At 33.0% G+C, this 13498-nt stretch overlaps 1 protein-coding gene across 2 annotated transcripts in view; it reads left to right on the top strand.

Moving 5' to 3' along the window:
• LOC110654854 (LOB domain-containing protein 11) overlaps nt 1-13498 on the top strand; it is a 51936-nt gene that overhangs the window by 3492 nt on the left and 34946 nt on the right. The window contains exon 2 of one of the 2 annotated variants that reach the window (XM_058133451.1): nt 7749-8959. The exons of the other annotated variant lie outside the window; for it this stretch is intronic. Coding sequence (XP_057989434.1) covers nt 7749-7826 — 78 coding nt within the window. The 3' untranslated portion in view covers nt 7827-8959. Of the gene's footprint in view, nt 1-7748; nt 8960-13498 lie in introns of those variants that run through there. 2 annotated transcript variants of the gene reach the window in all.

Here is a 13498-nt window from a genome sequence, read left to right as displayed (position 1 = left end):
CAGAAACAATTCAAAAATTACTTTCAAAACAAATCAATGAAGAACTCGAAGAAGAAGATGAAGAAAATACTTTAGAAATTCAAAATCTTGAAAAACCTACAAAAGATTTTCTCTTCATTATTAATGAGATTTCTTCCAGAAAATATTTGATTAGAATTTCGATAATTTTTTAAAAAGATTTCAAGATCGATACAATTATCTTATTTGATACAGGTACATATTTAAATTATATTAAAGAAGGCATTATTCTAGAAAAATTCTAAGAAAAAACAACTGAAAAACTTTCAGCTGCAAATAATTCTAAAATCAAGATTAATTATAAAACAGAGGCTTCAATAGCTAATTCAAATCTTCTTTAAAAAACTTCATTTGTTTTAATAAAAGATATCAGTCATAATGTCATTTTAGGGACGCCATTCATCAATTTGATTACTCCCTACAGAGTCAACTATGATAGTATTTCTTTTAAAACAAAGAATCAAAATCTTGTTTTTCTTTTTGTTGAAAAACCCAAAACAAAGAATTTGAATATCATAAAGGCTTATTCCATTTTTGATAATCAAATAAATGTTCCAGAACAGGAAACAAGACAGCATTTACAAAAAGAAATTTCTTTACAAAGCGAGCTTGTTTTCAAAAATCAATTTTTTGATTATTGCTTATTACAAACTAACCCTTGTGAATTTTTGCAGATGATAGAATCATCCAATAATGGTGATTTAGTCCACTTTGGACCGATAGTCCTTTCCAAAACTCCTGCTCAAAAATTCAGAATTAATGTAGCCAGAACTGCATATGTTTCCATAGAAAGGAACCAATATTTATTAGATAATCTTTGGACTATAATACAAAACAAACGGTTGGGAGTAACAGCTCTCAATGCACTTTGTATTGAGTTCGAGGAAGCTAATAAATATGTGACTGACCTCCTTAGCAAAATTAAATATCATGAGGATCATATCATGGTAGCTCAATCATTCATTGAGTTTTTACAAAATCAAATTTTATACAAAACCATTACATCTAGAATTAGTCCATCAGATCCATCCACTTCTAACCAAAATCATCACCTTGAATTACAAAAATAGGAATTTGAAGGCCTAGGATCCCCACTAGATTCTAGTGTAAAAATTCAAGAGCGAATGACTGAAGGCCTAGGATCCCCATTGGATTCTAATGTAAAATTACCATTGGCCCCACTGGTCAATGTGAAAAATTATCACTACAGTGAAGTCCTTTTTACTTCACTTGGTGCTAATAGGTCCTTAGAACATTTCTAAACCCGTTGTCTTTCGAAGAAATTCAGACAATAAGTTCTCAACAGTCTTCCTCAAGAGATCCGCGAGCAGATATTACAAAACATCATCTAGTCTAGAAACAAAGAACAGCTGGATGTCCTCCAAAAATGTCTCAATTTTACAAAAAGCAATCAACAAGGTCACAATGGATGGTTATGGGAATGGGAGTACCATTCAAAACCTCGTTTTTATTGCACTCAGGAACATCTTAACCGATATCCTCTGTGCTATCCAGATTGTGAACACAGCCTAAATTTTAGTATCCTCCGCTTCAAAACAACTCAGATGTCTGGAACTCAATATCTAGACGTCAGAGAACTATTCAAATAGGGTATGTTAGCTGGAGTCCGAGTCACAAGATTTGATTGTGATATGATAAGATTTTTGGGAAATAGAGTCCTTTAAGAAGTCAGAAGACTATTATTATGCCAAAACCCAGTTAATATACAAATCATTTCAACACCTCCAGAAGTATTAGCAAATGGAGAGCTACAACAAGCGATCCATTACTTCTACCTGGATACAAAACTTCCTCCTCTCTACCATCTTTCGAATTGGCCATGCAATCACGAAAATTACTTTATCCAACTCAACAAATGACGAGCAAAGATAGTCATCGATAATTGACAAAATTACTGATATCTAGAGTATGCACTAGTCCATACGGTTATTACGACCTACCTTCTGTCTCTTCAGATGATGAAACAAGTGATGATAAGGAGACATGACACAACCTACAAAACATGATGGAAGGCTGACATGAGGGGTCCCAGCTCTACTCCATTAAAAAAAAAAAAAGAAGACCAGCAAAAGAAACTTACGTCGGTAAAATTATTTATTTTGCTTTATTTTCCATTTTGCTTTTAATTTTACTCCTGTAATTTTGTACTTTTACTTTTTTTCTCACAAAAAATCTGACAAGGTACTGTTCACCTGTCACTATTCACTTTTACTATTCACATGTGAAGACAACAGGAATAATTGTTCAAGCACTGTTCACCCGACTGGAAGAACTGTTCAGACACTGTTCAAGTACTGTTCACACGTGAAAAAGTAAGTGGCAGACATTGTTTAAGATCTCAAAAAATTACAAAACCGCCTCTGGTCACTTCTATATGAGGAGGCACCTATCCAAGGTAAACCAAGCTTCTTAAACACCTCTTCAATATAAGCTTCTCCCTTTTCAAGCTTCTTCAAGCTTCTTAAGCCGAGAGAATCCGAAGAAGATCCTGAAGGAGTTTCACCCCGAGGTGAAGAAAAGAGCAAGAAGGTCGATTCACTTCCCATCCTGCCCTACCTCTACCTCACCTATAAACCTACAAACCCTGTACAACCTTTGTAAGTCCTACCCAGAATTACATCTTCAAAACCTTTGTACAAAACTTACAAATTTTATAAAGTTTTGAAGTAAGTTTTTCTTCAATTATTTTCTTTACAAAATTATAAATCTTTATTTCTTTAAGCATGCATATGGTCGGTTTAACCGCCTATCTTGCATAAATATACGTACATATATTCATAATGGACTTGCTCTGCCGCCTATTGAATATATACATGTATATTCATATTTAAATTTCAAGTTTAATTTTTATTTTTTATAAGTATATATATTCTTAACGAACTGGCTATATATATATATATATATATATATATAATTAATTTACAAATTTAATTTTCATTTCTGAAGATTTCCCTTTGTTGTGCATTTTGTTTATTTTTTTAATTATGTATATATTATTCAAGATTTAGATTTTATTTCTTCCCTGTTAGCTCGTCCCCCTTTCGAACTCGGTGCGTCCTTGGTTCGTGAGATGATAATTCCACCATCCTTTGAGCTGTCCTGAGAACCCTGCAATGAGGAGTTTAGCAATAGCTATGTCTGGGATTCCAGTTTGGGTTTTGTAAGCATTCGCTGCCATGGTCATTTGCTGGAGTAAATTCAAAATGTTATATTCAGATATACCATCTATGTTCCATTCATAGATAGTAGAGGCATTGAATTTAGACTGGATCGGAATTTTAGTTCTATTTTCTATGCCTAAGTCTGGAGCTGTTATTGGGAGGGGTGTTACTACCCGCGACCAATAAAGTCTATTGATTTATAAAGGTTTTGAAGACTGAATTTCTTCAGCTTAGATAGGCTAGTTTTCTTGGCTTGGAACATCTGAATCTGAATTTTCCTCAATTATATTGACACTCCTTTGGGAAATTTGAACAATATATAAATAACTAAAGAAATAAACAAAATGCACAAGAAAGGAAAATCTTCATAAATGAAAATTAAATTTGTAAATTAAAGATTAAAAGATATATATATTCTATAGGAGGCAGAGTCAGTCCGTTAAGAATATATATACTTATCAAAAATAAAAATTAAACTTAAAATTTAAATATGAATATACATGTATATATTTAATAGGCGGCAGAGCCAGTCCGTTATGAATATATATACGTATATTTATGCAAGATAGGCGGTTAAACCGACTATATGCATGCTTAAAGAAATAAAGATTTATAGTTTTGTAAAGAAAATAATTGAAGAAAAACTTACTTCAAAACTTTATAAAATTTGTAAGTTTTGTACAAAGGTTTTGGAGATGTAATTCTGGGTAGGACTTACAAAGGTTGCTCAACACATAGCTTCATAGGATCTACTACAAGAAAGTACAGGGTTGGTAGGTTTATAGGTGAGGTAGAGGTAGGGCAGGATGGGAAGTGAATCGACCTTCTTGCTTCTTTCTTCACCTCGGGGTGAAACTCCTTCAGGACCTTCTTCGGCTTCTCTCGGCTTAAGAAGCTTGAAAAGGGAGAAACTTGTATTGAAGAGGTGTTTAAGAAGCGTGGTTTTGCCTTAGATAGGTGCCTTCTTATATAGAAGTGACCAGGAGTAGTTTTGTAATTTTTTGAAATTTTGAACAATATCTGCCACTTACTTTTTCACGTGTGAACAATACTTGAACAGTGTCTGAACAGTTCTTCCCATCAGGTGAACAGTGCTCGAACAATGCTTGAACAGTTCTTCCTGTTGTCTTCACATGTGAATAGTAAAAGTGAATAGTGACAGATGAACAGTACCTTGTCAGATTTTTTGTAAAAAAGAAAAGTAAAAGTGCAAAATTACAGGAGTAAAATTAAAGGCAGAATGAAAAATAAAGAGAATGAAAAGCAAAATGGATAATTTTTTCGCCATAAATTTCTTTTGTTGGTCTTTTTTTTTTTTTTAATGGAGTGGAGCTGGGACCACTCGTGTTAGCCTTTCATCATGTTTTGCAGGTTGTGCCATGTCTTCTCATCTGACGAGATAGAAGGTAAGTCGTAATAACTTTTATATTGAACCATGTAATTTTCGTACTGTGTTTCAATATGAAAGGGTTTTGGACTTGGTAAATATTCATAGTGGACATATATCCGAGAATATGTACCCATATGGACTAGTATATACTCTGAATATCGGTATTTTTACCAGTTATCAACAATTGTCTTTGCTCGCAATTTGTTGAGTTGGACAAAGTGATCTTCGTAATTGCATGGCCAATTCGGAAGATGATAAAGAGGAGGAAGTTTTGTATCCATGTAGAAGTAATAGATTGCTTGTTGCAGCTCTCTATTTGCTAATACTTCTGAAGGTGTTGAAATGATTTGTATGTTGATTGGTTTTTGGCGTAATAATAGTCTTCTAACTTCTTGAAGGACTCTATTTTCCAAAAACCTTGTCATTTCACAATTAGATCTTGTGACTCGGACTTCAGCTAACATACCCCATTTTAATAGTTCTCTGGCATCTAGATATCGAGTTCTAGACATCTGAGTTGTTTTGAAGCGGGGGATGCTAAAATCTAGGCTGTGTTCATAATCTGGATAGCACAGAGGATATCGGTTAGGATGTTCCTGAGTGCAATGAAAACGGGGTTTTGAATGGTACTCCCATTCTCATGACCATCCATTGTGACCTTACTGATTGCTTTTTATAAAATTGAGACATTTTTGGAGGACATCTATCTGTTCTTTGGTTCTGGACTGGATGATGTTTTGTAATATCTGCTCATGGATCTCTTGAGGAAGACCGTTGAGAACTTGTTGTCTAAATTTCTTCAAAAGACAACAGGTTTGGAAATGTTCTAACAACCTATTGGCACCAAGTGAAGTGAAAAGGACTTCACTGTGGTGATAATTTTTCATATTGACCAATGGGGCCAATGATAATTTTACATTAGAATCCAGTGGGGATCCTAGGCCTTCAGTCCTTCGCTTTTGAATTTTTACACTAGAATCTAGTGGGGATCCTAGGCCTTCAAATTCCTGTTTTTGTAATTCAAGGTGATGATTTTGGTTAGAAGTGGATGGATCTGATGGACTAATTCTAGATGTAATGGTTTTGTATAAAATTTGGTTTTGTAAAAACTCAATGAATGATTGAACTACCATGATATGATCCTCATGATATTTAATTCTGCTAAGGAGGCCAGCCACATATTTATTAGCTTCCTCAAACTCAATGCAAAGTGCATTGAGAGCTGTTACTCCCAACTGTTTATTTTGTATTATAGTTCAAAGATTATCTAATAAACATTAGTGCCTTTCTGTAGGAACATATGCAGTTCTGGCTACATTAATTTTGAATTTTTGAGCGGGAGTTTTGGAGAGGACTATCGGTCTAAAGTGGACTAAATCACCATTATTGGATGATTCTGCCATCTGCAAAAACTCACAAGGGTTAGTCTGTAATAAGCAGTAATAGGGGTGGTCATGGCTCAAGAACCACCGGTTTAGGTTCAATGAAATCATGAACCTGAACCAAACTGCCAGGGGACGGTTTGGAAGACGGTTCTTGAACCGCCAATTCTGGTTTGAGCCCCGGTTTAAAATAGTTTGAAGGGCGGTTCGAAAAAGAACGATTCAAGACAGCTTAGAGGACGGTTTGAAAGTGGTTTAGGGATGGTTTAAGGGTAGCTTAGACAAAAAAAATGAGAGAAAAATTTTATTGATTCAAAATTTAAGTTATATTTGTAAAAATATTTTAATTTTTCTTAGAAATCTTTCAATCAAAATAAAATAAGAAAAAAAAGAAAGAAAATAATTTATATTTAAGAAAAATTGAATAAATAAAGACTTGAACCTGATTAAAAAACTAGAGATGAAATTTATTTTTTTTAAAGAAATTAGCAAAAAGTGTATGAACTTAGTTTTGCCTAAATATCCCTTTAGGATTTGGAGGAATAAAAATTTTTAGTTCCATTACTTGTTTTTTTTTTTTTAAATTATATAATAATTGATAATTAAAAGTATAAAAGAGAAAAAAAAATTAAAATAGGGAGTATTGGAAATTTTATTGAGGATTTAAAGTAATAACAAAGTAATTGAGATAGTATTGAAAATTTCAGTAAGTATATAAAATAATAAAGTAGGAAAATTGAGAGAGTATTGAAAATTAAAATGAGTGTAGAAAATAATTATTTAGAGAATTTGAGAAAAATTAAAAAAATATTAAGAATTGAAGAAAATGCAGAGAATAATTGTGTAGAGAATTAATGATATATATAAATGAATTAGGAGTTAGGTAACATATTTATTGAATTTTTTTATATTTAAATCGCCGGTTTAATCCGGTTTGAAATCTTTGATTCAATCCGGTTCAGAACCATCTGTTCACGGTTCTTAAAAAATATGAACCTGAGCTAAACCGTAGAAGTATGGTTTCGGTCCGGTTCGAAGCCGATTCCGATTTTGATCGATTTTGGTCCGATTTTGATTGAACCGATTTTGGTTCGGTTCCAGTTCAAAACCAGACTGTGGCTACCCCTAAGCAGTAATCAAAAAATTAATTTTTGAAAACAAGCTCGTTTTGTAAAGAAATTTCTTTTTGTAAATGCTGTCTTGTTTCCTGTTCCAAAACATTTATTTGATTATCAAAAATGGAATAAGCCTTTATGATATTCAAATTCTTTGTTTTGGGTTTTTCAACAAAAAGAAAAACAAGATTTTGATTCTTTGTTTTAAAAGAAATACTATCATAATTGACTATGTAGGGAGTAATCAAATTGATAAATGGCATCTCTAAAATGACACTATGACTGATGTCTTTTATTAAAACAAATGAAGTTTTTAGAAGAAGATTTGAATTAGCTATTGAAGCCTCTGTTTTGTAATTAATATTGATTTTGGAATTATTTGCAGTAGAAAGTTTTTCAGTAGTTTTTTCTTGGAATTTTTTTAGAACAATGCCTTCTTTAATACAATTTAAATCAATTCTAATCAAATATTTTCTGAAAGAAATCTCATTAAGAATGAAGAGAAAATCTTTTGTAGGTTTTTCAAGATTTTGAATTTCTAAAATATTTTCTTCATCTTCTTCTTCGAGTTCTTCATTAATTTATTTTGAAAGTAATTTTTGAATTGTTTCTGAGTCGTGTGCCTGTTTTTCTTTAAGCTCATTAAGATCAACTTTAACAGCTTTTATTTCTTCCTGGAGGCTTTGGACTGAAACAGTTGATTGTTTTGAAGTCTTCTTTCTACCCAATATGGCCGTAAAGTCATATGTGTTTTTTGCAATAGATGGCAGAATAGAAGGTTTTTGTATTAGTTGTTCTTCAAAGGTTTTTAAAAGTTTTTCTAAAAATTCCTTTTGTAGTTGAGAATCTTCAACCTATGTAAGGATTTCTAAGAGTAACTTCTAGTCTTTAGAAAGAACATTGATTTTTAATTTAGGTTTTGTAAACAGTTTAGTTTTTGTATTAGAATTCGAATTGGATGATAAAATTGTGATCAATTCATCAATTTGTAATCCTTCTTCATTTTCAGTGGGTTCAGAATAACTGGACTCACCTTTGGTTTCAACTAAAAGAGCAGTTATTTTATTGATAACTTCTTCTTCTAATTGTAACTCATGAAGTTTTCTGTTTAACTTGCAAAAATTTGTAGTGTGGCTTTTCTTTCCGCATTTGTAGCAAGTTAAATCTTTGAATTTTATTTTGGATTAGGACTAGTTTTACTAGTCTTTTTTGAAAGTTTTTTGTAATAGAAATCTTTTTCTGGTTTGGAAATGTTCTAAGGACCTATTGGCACCAAGTGAAGTAAAAAGGACTTCACTGTTGTGATAATTTTTCACATTGACCAGTGGGGTCAATGGTAATTTTATACTAAAATCCAATGGGGATCCTAGGCCTTTAAATTTCTGTTTTTGTAATTCAAGGTGATTTTGGTTAGAAGTGGATGAATCTGATGGACTAATTCTGGATGTAATGGTTTTGTATAAAATTTAGTTTTGTAAAAACTAAATAAATGATTGAGCAACCATGATATGATCCTCATGATATTTAATTCTGCTAAGAAGGTCAACCACATATTTATTAGCTTTCTCGAACTGAATACAAAGTGCATTGAGAGCTGTTACTCCCAACCGTTTGTTTTATATTATAGTCCAAAGATTATCTAATAAACATTGGTGTCTTTCTGTGAGAACATATGCAGTTCTGGCTACATTAATTCTTAATTTTTGAGCAGGTGTTTTGGAGAGGACTATCGGTCCAAAGTGGACTAAATCACCATTATTGGAGGATTCTACTATCTGTAAAAACTCACAAGGGTTAGTTTGTAATAAGCAGTAATCAAAAAATTGATTTTTGAAAATAAGCTCATTTTGTAAAGAAATTTCTTTTTGTAAATGCTGTCTTGTTTCCTGTTCCAAAACATTTATTTGATTATCAAAAAGATGTTTATACTGTCAGCATCGAAGCTAATAATGCAAAAGAGGTTAATTACCCCTACATCCCGATCAGCTACTGTTTCCTTATGCCAATGGATAAAAAACATAAGGACCTAAAACCTTATGAGGTTGCCAATTTTTACACTGAGCAACATACAGTGAATCTTTATTTACTCAAGGACTACACTTATTACCAAGCCATCTTAGCCGAAACTGATTCAGTTGTCTTTTCTCCAACAGAAAGGTCCACTAACGAGTGGGCATTTAGCAAATTCATAATTAAAAGGATAATATCCTATGATGAATGGGGAGATTCTCTGTTCAAGCAAAAGGAATTAAATTTCGAAAAATCCATGTACTTTAATTATTTCGATTATATGCAAGCCTGGATTGGAGCATTAATATATGAAAATAGGCAAAGGAAGTTTAGCTGGTTCATACAGTTCAAGTTAAACAAAGATTCTTGGGAATTTCCCTCTTAGTTCTATGAATGGTTTTTCAATTGAGGACTTTTTCCTATAGCTCTACCTAATAAGGTCAGAAAAGTTTATGAGCAGTTTGCTGACTCAAATAAATCCTTAAAGGATCCGAGACTATTATACAATATCCTATATAAAATTCCCTAGATAGTTAGATGGGATTATATTATCTCAAAAAAGAAATATAAAAAATTTTCCGAGTTCTCTACAGAGCATGTTCTATGGTTAACTCGAAGAGTCCTAATTAAATGGAGGGATAAATGTGAGTTCTTTGAACTGCCTTCAATCTACTCCTCCAAAGAACTAATTCATCTGGCTAAAAAGCCATCAGTATCCAGTCCATCAGTCTCTTTCAATCTTACTGACCTATTCAAAGATCTACTCAAGTCAGTACCAAAAGACGAGCTTCGCCGACAGTTGTTCAATGCATTATCAGAAGCCAACAAAGAAGCCAGCTCAAAAGTTGCCAGCTCAAAAGCAAAAGATTCGGCTGAGTGTTCAAAAGCCCACAATAAACAAGAAAGTGACAGTGACACTGACATGGAAGGACAATACTTTGAAGACAGCCAAGACCCTTATAGACTGTAAACCCTTATGGACTGTAAAGGGTACAAAGATTCTTATCAGCACTAAAAGTGTCTGTTTTAAAGCATCTATCATGTCTAAAAGCCATCCACTACTGCCAGCTATCCACTCATCCTTGTCTGCCACTAAAAGTGACGTCCTCAATGACGCTAGAAGATTCTCTCCAGTTCCTATAAGAAGGACTCCCGACCTGCTCAACAAGCACAATGTAGTATGCAATAAAAGTCTTTAAGTTTTTCTCTGTAAAAGTTCTTGTTCTAAGTTTCTCTACTTCATTTTCTGTTTTGTTCAAAGTGGTCTAAGTGTATACTGTTTTATAAATAAAATATATGGTATTTTCTCAATCCCAATCTGCTTTCTCTCGAGTAAGTAATGAAATAGATGTTTTAATTAATCAAACAAAAGAACTAAACCAAGAACTTGAAACACTATCCTTAACAACTGTGGATCTTCTTGGACAACCATCTGGTAAGTACGATTACTGGGTTTATTACTCTCCTCCACCATTTGCAAACATACCAAGCTCATCCATCACCCCTACTGGTTAGAACGAAGACTGTAGCTTTGTAAGTATTACTATTTAAATACTGTTTCATAATACTATTCATTATACTACGATAAGTATGCTATGCACTTGCCCTAAATAGGGACCCTGTATATCAGAAATCTCTTTATTAATTATATTTGCTTATGTCTACTTAGATTGAGCGTGTTATTTTTTATTTATTATGTCTTAATTTAACTGATAGACTAGAAGTAGAACATCTTAGAGAAGAACTAGTAAGAAATGGTACTGAGCTATGCAATCAACATCTAGAAACCCACACCATCCATTGTAATTATCGAGAACATCAAAGGATTCTAGTCTTATTCTGTGTAATTATAGGTCTCTTAGATATCTGATTAAGGAATAATAATTTCTAAATATTGTATTAAATGTTTCCCATCCTTTCTCTTCTCTGTTTTCTGCCATCTTCTTTCTCAATAAAGTGGTATATCGGCTGGAAAGTAGTAAACGCTTGAGCTCTTCATTGGTGGAAGGTAGAGCAACTTCTAGACACAACGCCACATGCTACTTTTTAGATCTTGAAGTCTAGACACAACGCCACGTGCTACTTTTTAGATCCTGAAGTCTCAAGTGGTATCAGAGCCAAGTTAATGGTAGAAGTGGTCATAAGTTCTAGTGAAACCCAAGTCGCGCATCCTTTAGCTGGAGAAGCCGAGAGAAAGGCGTGTTAGGCAATTGGAGTAACATCGTTGACAGTGATCTAGAACAAATGAACAAACTATTCTCTAGCTTGTCTGGTAGCTCTAGGAGTGCTAGGTTCGAAGAAAAGGAAATGAAAAAATCAAAAAATAAAGAAATATTATTGTTGTCTAATATAGAAAATAATCTAAGTAATTAGAAGTTGCTTTCCATCTCTTCTAATCTTATCTATAAATCTAATACCAGTTTCCGGTTTAGGTCTGATTATGTAGTGAAAACTGTAGAACAAGCCTCTCCTATCCATGAAGGATTATATTCCAGGAGTTTGTTTTCTGAAGATCTTTTAAAAAAGCATCAAAAGGAATATTCCTTCCTCCATATAGGAATGATTCAAGTTGCTCTTAAACCTGCAACTAGGCTAGGATTAAATACCTCAGCTTTAATTTGTGTTCGAGATAAGAGACATAACAACTTCGATGCTGACAGCATAAGCATCTTCTCTGAGTTTACCACCATTTTAGGCGGAGGAGGCGATTCCTCATGGGTTCGCTTTGAGGGAGTCATTGGTGCCTTTGAACTCATGTCCTATAAGAAATTCATGAGTTAAAAAATCAGGCAAAGAATTATTTTCTCCCTTGATGAATTCTATATCAAAGTCAAATGCAGATAAGATGGCTTGCCATTTAGCGAAGATTTGTTTTGAAGCAATGTTTTTAACATCTTTTAAGAGTATCTCTTTAGCACTCTTACAATCAACCCTTATAAGGAATTTCTGATTTAATAAATCAGATTCAAACTTTTGTATACAGAGAACTATAGATAAGATCTCTTTTTTAATAGTAGAGTAATTAACTCTTGGTCCTGTTCATATACCGCTGGTAAATCTAACCAGGGTTTCTTTATCGGCAATTCTTTGTTTTAGAATGCCTCCGTATCCTTTGTCAGATGCGTCTGTTTTCACTATCTTAAAGGCTTCAGGATGAGGAATAGCCAGACAGGGTAATGATTTGACTCTTTGTTTTATTTTTCTAACAGATAAGGTGTGTTCTTGGGTCCAGGGTATTGGATTCTTTTTCAATCTTTGGAAAAGTGGTTTGGCATCTTGTGCTAAACTTTTATAAAAGTCAGCAACATAATTGAGGCTGCCTAAAAATCTCTGTAATTGGGTCTTATCTTTTATTTCATCAGGAAATTTATCGGCAAACTCAATGGCTCGATCTATGGGAATAATAGATCATTTTTCTATGTTATGTCCTAAAAATCTTACTTTAGTCTGGAAGAGTTTTATCTTCTTGGCTAAGACTACTAAACCATTTATTTTTACAACTTTAATAAACACATTTAAGTGCTTAAAATGTTGACCTATTGTTCTGGAGAAAATAAGAACATCATCAATGTATACTATTGCAAATGCTGAATAAGTACTAAATATTTCATTCATAATTTTTTGAAATTCTGATGGGGAATTTTTAAGCCCAAATGGCATCACATTCCATTCGTAATGCCCAAATGGTACAGTAAAGGCAGTTTTATACCTATCTTCTTCAGCTATTTAGATTTGCCAATAGCCAGATTTCATATCGAATTTTGAAAATATTTGGGCCTCATAGAATCTGTTTAATAGATCTCTTTTATTAGGCAATGGATATCTGATCCATCTAAGGGCCTTATTTAAATGCTTATAATTGATGATTAGTCTAGGAACTACTCTTTCTAATTCAACAGCATTTTCAACATAAAAAGCTAGACAACTCCATGGGCTTTGACTTTTTCTAATAAGCCCTTTTGCCTCAAGGTCAGCATTACAGATTTCTAGGTGTCTTGGACCCATTGCAATGGGCTAGGCCTTAGTTGGTATCATTTTTTCATCAAAGTCGGGCTTATATGGTAGATTAACCACATGTCTTTTTCTAGCCCATAAGGCATTAGGAATGTCAGCACAAATGCTATTAAGCATTTCATCATGTAAACTTTTGATTTTTCTTTGTATTATAGGTTCATTAAACTTTTCTTCTATGGTTTTATATTCTACTTTTCTTTTTAGAGAATTTATAAATTTTTCTTTATTCTTGATGTTACTTTTAAGCACATCAGTTTCTCTTTCTATTGGTAAGGAGATAAATTCAAAAATAATCTCTTTTCCCTCTATTTCAGAAACAATTCTCATTTCTGTTATTGATTTAATCAGGTACAGCATGTGTAAAAATGGGTTTCCTAATATTACTGG

The sequence above is a fragment of the Hevea brasiliensis genome, chromosome 14, assembly GCF_030052815.1.
Source record: "Hevea brasiliensis isolate MT/VB/25A 57/8 chromosome 14, ASM3005281v1, whole genome shotgun sequence".
Taxonomy (NCBI): domain Eukaryota; kingdom Viridiplantae; phylum Streptophyta; class Magnoliopsida; order Malpighiales; family Euphorbiaceae; genus Hevea; species Hevea brasiliensis.
Note: the sequence above shows the minus strand (reverse complement) of the source record. Positions and strands in the feature narration are given on the sequence as shown.